Genomic DNA, 11,104 nt, shown 5'->3' with positions numbered 1-11,104 from the left:
TTATTCTGATTTTCAGGTTATAGTGTGCCTCAGAATGACTTTCAATGTAAATTATTAACATTTAATGGTTTGATGAGTTTTAATTTTTTTTAAAAAGGACATTAAAGAATATCTAAATTGTTTTACTTTTGGTGTTCAATATTTAATGATTTTGTAAGGATGAAACCTCAAGTTTAATTTTTTTAGTTGAACCTTCCATTGCTGTTGGTTAAAAAACTGTTTTAAAGAGTACTTGGTAAGAAATGATGTTCAATAGTTTTTCCCTATCCTTTCTCTAGGACGTGATGGTTTGTGTCGCTCTAAGATACTGTCTCTTGTTGCCTTTGTCCGTCAGTTCATTAGGATGATTATTACCTTTCAGGTTATATATGTTTTTTTATTTGCCTTGTGTACGTTAAGAAATCAAATTGTATCTAATATAGCGAATCTTAATAAGAAAGGAACCAGGAGCCATGACGTTACAAAGAGCAGGCAATGACGATTGGCAGCAATGCTGGAATCCGGACAACAGTGAGTCGCCATTCTATTGTGCATTTTCATCTTCTCCAGTGCCCAGGTGTGCAAGAATGCCCTCAACCGCCAGACCTTCTGCCTGCTGGGCATACGTGTATGCCTGTAGCCTTTAGCAGAAGGGTTAACAGTGGTCATTAAATGTACATATCTGATGAAAAAAGAACACCCTGACTCCAAATACTGTTTTATATTTTTTGCGATATTTTTATTACCTATTTCTAAAAATTTCTGTCATCGTACGTGGATGCTCCATAAGAAGCATTCGTTTATACATTTCTCTTATTAAATTATTAACATCTTCAATCAATGTCTTTAGTTACAAAATCTGCCATTAATAAAATATATTTTTAAGAAATGTTGAACACTTTATTTATGGCTAAGTAAACTCTAAGTTCTCTCAACAGCTGATGTATTTTAAGCACAGCATATCAAGGTGTGTTATAGTTAGAAGAGTCTTAATACTGAAGCTAAATAAATACATCATTTGATTCATTCCTTTCCATCAAATGAAATAATTCAATTATAGGACAGCCAGAAATTTTCAAAATGTTAAGATATAATAATGGCACATTCTCACACTGTAAGAAAAGATAAATTACATTTATATCTTTTCAGCTAAGGACAACGCAGTACTGCAGTGAATAGTAGTCATGATTATATAGTATAGTCGCTTCTAAATAATATATTGTAATAACTATTACAAAAGGTATTTATACAAGGTAGGGAAGTCCAACATAAAATAGTTGCATAAAAGTCTGAGAAAACTATACCTAGCAGGTAGCTAAAGACTGACAGACACACAAAGGTAGAAGACAACAGAATTTCCAGAGAGTGTCTCTCCAGCTGATGAAAGCAAAAAGGATATACAAGAAGAGAAAGAAACTGTCACTTACATGAATTTGTGTTTCTACCGTGTGTATGTCAATTAACTATCTGCTATATAGATGCCTTTTCTATCTTCAAACTAGTTTAACCATGATAAATAGAATGGTTTTATTAAATATACAATTTCTGCACCACACAAATAACTAGAGAGTAAAAAGCAGAGCATTAACACACAATCAGTTTCTGCATCTTATGTTACTGTATAAGCTTCTTCCTTATCTTAGGGCTTGACAGAGTGATGAGCTGGACCCGCCTAGGTGTACGTCTGTTCTGATCATTGCCTGGAGTTAAATTGCATGGGGTAGTAGCAGGGGGTGGTGGAGAATGAGCCTGAAGTGCTTCTGTTTTCCCATCTTCTAGCTGCTCTTTCTTCTTGTGTGTGACACTTTTTTCAGCTGTACCATCACCACTTTTTTCAGTTCGTTCATTGTCCACAACACACATTTTCTCTGTCGAACTTCCAGATTCATTTTTTACTTCATGTATTACTGCACTCTCAACTGAGCTGCATGCCCTATCATTTTTACTGGAAGCACTTTGGTCAGTGTCACTTTGTGAAGCATCTTTATTTTCTTTCTCTGAAATGGTGTTTATTTGGTTAGTGTCAACCTCCATGCAACTGGATTCCACTTCCTTACCTTGAACTATGCCCTGTCTCAAAGTACTGGATTCCTTTGTTCTATTACAGAGCACACTCTCATCAGCACTTACATTACTCTCTCCGTGTGCGTCACAAAGAAGTTCAGAATTACTGGAACTGTTTTCTTTTGACACAGTTTTACACTCAGCCTTCAATGTTTTTGAACTATCACCCGATTGACACTCGACACTCTTACCATCAGCACTTCTATTTGACGTCGCTGTGGTACCTTGCCTTCTTTCTGTAGGCTCCTCTATTTTACAACTTTCTTTTCCTTTCTGAACACTTGAAAGCAAACTACTGTTCTCACCAATCTTTTCAGTTGCACTATTCTGTTTATCAGTAACATCACAGTCACTACTTTTTGCTTCACTTGGTCGATAAACTTCACCAAGCTCCCCAGGTGAAAATGTTATAACAGAACAATAACCATCAGTGCTTGATACAACGAGAATTTGACCGTCTTCTGACCTAAAGCATAAAAAATAAAAATGTGAGTATAAGGAAAGACTGACTAAATTTGTTTTATGTTATTTAGCAGAACATTTCAAACATTTTTTCAAAGGATACTATATGCAGACATGACAATGTACTTTGAGAGTATTCATTGTAGGAAGATAGTTCTTTCTGTTTAATGTATTAATAGTTAGTTATACTTCAAACTTTGATATCTTACCATGATACATCTGTAAGTCTTGTATAATGTATATTGGAAATGAGAGCAAATGGTTCAGCCTGCTGCGTATCATAAAGCATCACAGAACTCTGTGTTGCAACTGCTATTACTATCCTGTACGGGAGTGCAAAAACAGAATCTCCTTCATGAAGCTGAAATAACACAGGGCAGCATCTGACTGCAATAGTGTACTGGTCAGGTGAAGGCAAGTATAACACTGGCCTGTAAAGAAGATAAAATATGTAAGCCTTCACAAAAATAAAGAAAATATTACAACAGAAACTACATGACTAAACAAGATCAATGAAATTAAGAACATATGCTCAAGAAATATTACCCCTCCCTTTTGCATGGTCTCTTTTACAAGAACATTTACTGAACTGCAGTTTAAGAGACCATACAGAAGCTAATGCATCCCAGAAGCTAATGTAAAGTTGCCATCAACCCGTGATGTTGGTGTGAAAACCACAGTGCTTTACTGCACATGGTCTTTGCTTACCTCCCTACAACATTTGGACTGAGTTACGCAACTAGTTCTAGGAGGTCCTACAATTTAATGTAGATTCCAAAATGTAATGCAATACAGTACATACACAAATCGTTAACAGAGAGGAAAGAAACAATAATGACAGAAATTATCATAGGACTGGCTGTGCACTCAACTCTGACATTTCGATTTGTAAGCTGCTGATTTACTTTGCTAAAGTCCTGGAACTTGTCCCATTGTAATAAATAATGTTGTAGTGAAAATCTTTATTTATATTTAACATAATAAGACTAAAAAATTACAAAAATGAGAAGTTTTTTTGTATATTTTCAATATTCTTCTGAGACCTATCTAACAAACGTCTTATATGTCAAATTCCAGTTGGCTTTATGGGAACTTTGATAATACTGATAGATTTAATCCCGAGTTCACACATAATAGTGATGACACAGGCAGTAAGTTACTTAACAATGAACTAGCGTGAGTTGGACAATTCTGCACAAATTACAATTTCAGTTTCAGACAAAAGCTTGAAGGGACATTAACTCTGCAGAGTTGCTGTACATGCAGTTCAATGTAAAGTGGCAAACTCCAAAACCTGCTTCAAGACCATTATCACCTGGATTCTCCTCCCAACAATGGCATTTCTGAACTGCACAGATGAGAAACCTCCCTGGAACATTCCTTCTCTCCCTCAATCTCTCTCAGTTTAAACGCCATTAGTCCCTGTCTTACACCGCATCTGTCCCTGCTTGCTCCTGTTACGTAGCATTTCACCTGAATGCCACCCCACACAACCTAATATTACCTTGTGTTGTTCTACTCCAGCTTTGAACACTGCAACACAGTACCTCATATTTTTAACCTTTCATCTTCACATTTTTTTTATAATAATTTTAGATTATAAATGCACATGTTCTGTCAATTTATTGTCAATATAATTATTTGAAATTTTTTAATGTAAATTTATTGTAAATAAAAAATATTGTTTTAAAGAAATTTAGTAGACACATTGGCAAAAATCAGGATTTATGCTATGTAAAACAACAGTTTCTGTTCAGAGATAAGCTTCGCATGGCACTAACATCTTTGGTACGTGGGAGTGCAGACAAAGGAGTTTGAAGTTGACGGTGAGAAAAACCAGACATGGGTAATGGCGAAAGCACATGGAAACCTCAAGTCTATGAACTTTGTGGTAATAAAATGTTGGGCAAGGAATTATAGAAATTATGAGCAATAGTATGTCAATGGTCCTGCCACAATGGTAACACTGGTTCCCGTCAGATCACTGAAGTTAAGTGCTGTCAGGATGCACTAGCACTTTGATGGGTGACCATCCGGTCCGCCAAGTGCTGTTGGCACGTGGGGTACATTCAGCCCTTGTGAGGCAAACTGAGGAGCTACTCGATTGAGAAGTAGTGGCTCCAGTCTTGTTAACGGACATATATGGCCAGGAGAGCAGTGTGCTGACCACACGCCCCTCCATAACAGCATCCAGTGAAGCCTTTGGGCTGAGGATGACACGGCAGCCACTCTGTATCTTTGGGCCTTCCTGGGCTGTTCAGGAGGAGTTTAGTTTAGTTTATGAGCAATAGTACGGGCCACAGTACAATAATTATTATTTGAGAAAGTTTCAAGAGTATTAAATGTGTTTCTGTTGTACTCACGATATTAATAAAGCATGTGTAATTGTTTTCCATGATATTAGAGTTTCATTCAGTACACTTCCTGAACGAAGATCTACAGCTTCAAATTTTGTCACTGTTAATATTTATCCCTCGTAATCACTACTGACAGTAGTACCCCATTCCCATCATTGTAATAATGTGGTGTCACCTAAATGAAAAAAAAAAAAAAAAAAAAAAAACTTGCAGTTTAGCAAGATGCCGAGCTGCAGATAGGCACAGAATTGTGTGAGTCCGTTTGCTGTGCTTATCTGCAACTCAGCATCTCCACTATCTGGTGAACGGCAGCTTTCCTCCTCATCATACTGTTACATTCCATCCTGGATTTTCCACTGCTTGATAGCTGCAGTTTAGATTTATGAAAGAGGCAGACAGCAAATCTTGAATTTTGATACACCAGTGAAAAGTTTACAATTTAACTGACAATGGTGATTAGCTTTTGCAAGTTTAACTACTTTCGTTACCTTTTAGGCAAAACAATTTATTTGTCTGGCAAAATAATTGTAGATAATTTATTTCAACAGTGTCATGTAAATTTATGTTTTTTTGTACGTTGTCTGATTCTTGGCTTTTGTACATTCGGAACTGCCTGTTTCTACTGCTACTAATTATGACTTATTAAATGAAACACGATAAATGAATACTGAATGAGTTTTTTTTTTTTTTTTGGAAAGAAATGGTTAGTAACACTTACAAACAGTGAGCATTATAGTGAAGTGACATTTCCCTATCATTATTTTTACTTTGAACAAAATTTGTGCACTGCAGGATATTTTGAAGACTAATTAGAGTCATAACATGGACTTCATAAAAACTGAAGCTCATTTGGGCGGAATTTACACTATTTCATCACTGAAAAGTGATTTAACATATTTGTTATTGAACACAAAGTCTGTATATGAATTACTGACCATATTGGCATTTTATTAATTTCAGACTTTTGCCAGCATCAAATTTCTTAAAAGAAATCTGTAAAGAGTGCTGATGGGTTGGGTCGTAAAACAGGGGGGGGGGGGGGGGGGGGGGGCAGGATTGCAGATCAGCTGGTGAACGGGGTGGGGGAGGGGGGGGGGGTAGCACCTATGTGCTTGTCAAAAACTTAGTGCTTCTGCTATTCGGTGAGTGGTCTCCTTTAATCCAAAGTCTTTCACTTAATATATTACAAACGTAACATGGATATGCCCATGAAATACCATTAGGAGCATTCTGATACAAATATCAATGTCAAATGATTTGAGAGACTGGTTGAACCTGGAGGGAACTAAGCCAATTTCACATTTGATAATGTTACTTTCGGGTGGCAGGTTGCATTGCTTAGGAAAAGCAGAACTTGATTATATCCTATTTTCATTTTGGCAATGAAAGAGCTCAGATATTCTTTCGTAAGACCATTCACCATCCACGCCTTTTTATTGCTTCGCCATGTGACTGAAAGCTTACTGTTGACTATCTTTTTGAAACAACATGGTTTTTGCCACCTTTCCCATTACCAGAGGCTTCTCCATTTCACCTATGTAGCAGCACAGTGAATCTTTCCTTGAAAATTTTTCTGCTGGTGAACTTTTCACTTCAAATTGCTCACGATTTTGAAGGCAGCGCGCAATAACAGTCCTGTTTCATCGGCATTGAACACTCCTTTTGGGTGATAATTCGCAATTAAGTTGGGACAGTATTGTCTTCCATTCTCTTGCTACAATTTCCTGCACATCCTTAGCTTCTCCACACCCTTCATTCCACATGACTGTGTGTGTAGCTTTGAACCTGTCCAGCCATCCTGCGAATGCCTTAAAACTCTATAATTCCAAGCTCTTTCATGACTTTCAGAGACTCATTCAGCAACATGGATCTAGATAAAGGTAAGTTTCTTGCCTGTGCACTTATGAAGAATCCACACAATTTAATTTTTTTTTTTTTCATTTCTGGTCTTCTTCGCCTTTCTTTTCATCTGCCTGTTACCTTTCATCCATTCGTCCCAAATCTTATCCTTGTTTCTTGAAGTCTCACACATTTGTGTTTTACCGCATTTGAAATGCAACATAATTTCGCGCACAGATAGTTTGTGTTTCTCACTTGCCTTGATTACATTAATCTTTTCGTTAAGTGTTAACGACACATATCATTCATTTAACATCAAGTTAATGACCTTGCTGGGTAAAACCATTATTTAACGGAACAATACCCATCTCTTTTACTGGGCACATTGCAGCAGACCTTTGGTAGATGCGCAACAATGTTCCTGTAAGTGCCGGCGTGCATTAATAATGAGGAAACTGAGAAAGCTGACAGAGTGCTGACGAACGAACCGTTTCCTGAGCCTAACTTTTACATTGTTGCGGAGAGCAGCATGGTTTTAGATCCACACCTGCAGCACCACACTGGGCTGGATCTATTTTCTTGGTTTTGCACCAATTAACAGAGGCATTAAAAGTAACATTCTTGTAGAGTCATGAATAACTAATGAGCCATAATATAGTACTACTGTATGGGCTCTTTTCCGCATTATACAATGAATTAGCATATAATGGTGCACTGAAAGCATCAGGACTGAAATACTTGTACGGTTTGGGCAGACTTCCGAATTATACACGTGCTGATTTGATCAAGTTTTACTGTATTTACATAAAATCGAATATTATAGTGTATACTGTTGTAAAACTAATACAAAAGTATCAGAACCTCCGAGAAAATGTGAATGTTAGTAAAAAAAAAAATGTTTGATCCAGTGAGACGTAATCCAGGAACACATCACCTGATATCTAATAATTCTATGAGCACTCATCATTGCACTATAACTGACCGTGATTGATTTACCACCATATTTTGCCTCTTACCACCTGTTAAAAGCTTTAATCATAGGTATGTTATTACCTGACATTTAATTATAACAAATTGTACCACGTACAGTGAATTTTTGGTGGATTCTCAATGTGCAATTGCCACAACACAGCAAATTTTCATAATAAGCAAGTTACATTAAGTCTTTAGCTGCCAATATGACATTTCACATCTTTCTATTACAACACATCACACAATTAACAACGGGGTTTTGAGAGATCCTCAATTTAGTGGTGTTTAAAAAGCACATACAATCACAAGTGATTTCAACTGAAAACCTATATGGCATCTTGGGACTCTGTAGCAAAGAGAGATGGCACGCCTGTCGTACAAGTTGCTTTCTTCCATCTCACTGGCCTACCTTTAAATGCAGATCAAGAATATCTGACATGCTAGATATTGCTCAGCACGTTCAGAAACACTCCACAAAGTGCTTTTTCCATACTATGGGATCAGAAACTCTGCACATTAAATGCTTGAATGCATGGTCTATGTGCCAACACCTTAAAGAAAAATACATAGAGTTCTCCAACATCCGCCATGCCACAAAACCAAAGTAAGTAATAAAGCAATTATTATCAAGTTTCAAGAACATAAAATCTGATACTATAACATCAGTGGTGAGAGTGGGTTAGCTTCTTTTTTAACTAGCATATGATGTCATAAGAATTTCTTTGGAGAAACCCTGGCAGTGGCATTATGTTCCATTGACAGTTTGTGTGAATCTCCTCATAAGAAATAAATCACGGAATATTTTGACATTCCACGACATCCAGTGAGAAATGGCCTTCCACTGATAAAGACTGTCTCCAATTTGACACAATCACACTCTTCACTTATTGCATTAAAGATAGTTTGCTACTTTCATAATCAGTATGAATCTGGTATAGGGCTGTGAGAAAGTTGAATGCCTGCTGGAACAAATGGATCTCCATGGGCGATAGAGGGTAATGTCTTTGCAGTGAATACACTGGCCGACAGTGTCCCTTGAAGCCGGCATAAATATCATTGCACCTCAAGCGCTCAGTCAGTCGTGTACTTAGTCTGATAGCATTCGTTGCTACCTCCACTCTACTACTGACTACTCTTCTATGACTTCGTTTTGGTATTGGTTTTCCTCTTCGGTCTCCATCTGGATTGTGGCTTGTACTTGACCTGTTGACAGTGCAGCCGTGCTCTCGTTGTGCCGGTCCGCCATTCAGCCAGCCCAGTTACACTACTTCAGTGTGGGTTTGAATCCCATCCACAGGCAGTCTTCCCGCCTTGTGTCATCACTGTTTCTCTCCGTGTTTCTGATGTGTGCACCGGTATCTGGACACTAGCAGACGTTGCAATGCAAGCCAACCCAGCCTGGATCTCATCGAATGAAACATCAAAATATTTCCAGCATTCACACAAACCATAAATAGATTCGAACAGAATGGGACAAAAGTGAACATCACTGTCAATCATTCTTGGGCAAAAGTTTTGCAACTGATGTTACAACAGTGGATTTTTGTTTATTCCTAATCTTTGTTTTATTGTTTGATTTGTTTTGTTTTCAAGACAAGCAGTGAAGGTTTGAACATTTGGATGTATTCCTCCAAATTTTCTACAAAATAAAAAAAGTGAAATATCTTAAAGAAAAAGCCTACACTTCTTATGATTATGAATATAAAAAGATGAAATACTTCTTTAACAAGACTCATTATATTGAATGAGAAAAATAGAGTTTTCTCATTATTTGGTATTTGGAAAGAAAGCAGGACAAAAGTATAAAGGCTCTACGTATAGCTTACTTGAAATTTTATGTCTATGTGGATGGGTATATTTTCTCAAGCAAATACACTCAATGCTTGAATTGTTTGGAATCCCCTGTTCCTATTTGTTTTTAGCTGTGTGGAAAATTTAGCATATGACCTTTGTTAAAAACATTTGTTAAGAATTTTACTTTGGCAATTAATAGACTTTATCACTGCCAGTTCCTTAATGCTAACCCTATATTCCAACTTTTTGTAAGAGTGACAGTATCTCATAACATTTAATATTTGGCTAAGTGACATTACTTTAAATCCATTGGTGTGTATTGTGAATTGACCTTTATGTGCAAACAGCATGAAGGTCTGTCCACACCTAATGTGACGAGAAAGATCCATCAATGTGGTCAGTTTCCCAGTATCATCACAATCAGATAAACATGTACACAAGTGTAGGGTCCATTTACTCAGGAAGCAAACTTGCCAACATCATCAAAGCCTATTTTTTCCCCATTAGTCTAGACTCATATAATCTACCATTATGTCTAAAACACCACTTCTTTAGAGGGGCAATTCAATGTATTTTCTACAAACCAGTGTTTGAAATTGTGGTGGATAAGAAAACATGTCACATAATTCTTGACAGACTGTCATTCTGATAGCTAATCTCAGAGCTGGATAACACCTTTGTTAAAATTTCTATTTCTGCACTACAATCCCCTGTTTTGTCTATATTTTTATGTGAAGACAGTTAATGAGTTATATATTATGCTCTATTCAAATGTTTCTTTTTTTTCCTATTAGTCTAACCATGTAACATCTTGTAAATAAAATAGAAAGAAACTTCCACATGGGAAAAATATATTAAAAACAAAGATTCCAAGACTTACCAAGCGGCAAAGTGCCGGCAGACAGGCACAATGAACAAAACACACACACACAGAATTACTAGCTTTTGCAACCGATGGTTGCTTCTTCAGGAAGGAGAGGGAAAGGCGAAAGGATGTGGGTTTTAAGGGAGAGGGTAAGGAGTCATTCCAATCCCGGGAGCGGAAAGACTTCCCTTAGGGGGAAAAAAGGACACGTGTGTGTGTGTGTGTGTGTGTGTGTGTGTGTACACCTGTCCTTTTTTCCCCCTAAGGGAAGTCTTTCCACTCCCAGGATTGGAACGACTCCTTACCCTCTCCCTTAAAAACCACATCCTTTCGTCTTTCCCTCTCCTTCCTGAAGAAGCAACCATCGGTTGCGAAAGCTAGTAATTCTGTGTGTGTGTTTGTGTGTTTTGTTCATTGTGCCTGTCTGCCGGCACTTTCCCGCTTGGTAAGTCTTGGAATCTTTGTTTTTAATACATGTAACATCTTGGGATTATAAAAATACGAGGCCTTAATTTTCTGTCTAAAATGTGATCAGATAAACTTTTTATTCTCTCTTTCTATGAATTTCTTCCATTGCTTTAATCATTTTGGATACAATAGGAGTGTGTCCTATTTGTAGCTAGCAACTAGGACAAAAAATCTATTGCATTCTGAAAACACTTTTTAAAAAGACATCACACTGAAATTTTATTAGATCTTCAGCAACTCTGCCGATTGCTAGGCCCAGAGCTACTATCTATGGTATTTAATGTACGAAAGAGGATCTGTAGGT

The 11,104-nt window shown here is 37.1% G+C and overlaps 1 protein-coding gene across 2 annotated transcripts in view; it reads right to left on the bottom strand.

Annotated features, from left to right (window-relative positions):
- Positions 1 to 691: 691 nt before the first annotated feature.
- Positions 692 to 11,104, bottom strand: part of LOC126281923 (chromatin assembly factor 1 subunit B-like) — a 51,829-nt gene continuing 41,416 nt past the window's right edge. For both annotated transcript variants that reach the window (XM_049981265.1, XM_049981256.1), the window contains exons 7-8: positions 2,715 to 2,936; positions 692 to 2,509 (exon numbers count right to left, since the gene is read on the bottom strand). In XM_049981265.1, coding sequence (XP_049837222.1) covers positions 1,594 to 2,509; positions 2,715 to 2,936 — 1,138 coding nt within the window. In that variant the 3' untranslated portion in view covers positions 692 to 1,593. The remainder of the gene's footprint in view (positions 2,510 to 2,714; positions 2,937 to 11,104) is intronic.

The sequence above is a fragment of the Schistocerca gregaria genome, chromosome 1 (assembly GCF_023897955.1).
Source record: "Schistocerca gregaria isolate iqSchGreg1 chromosome 1, iqSchGreg1.2, whole genome shotgun sequence".
NCBI classification, from domain to species: Eukaryota; Metazoa; Arthropoda; class Insecta; order Orthoptera; family Acrididae; genus Schistocerca; species Schistocerca gregaria.
The sequence above is the reverse complement of the archived record's forward strand: the minus strand, read 5'-3'. Positions and strand labels throughout refer to the sequence as shown.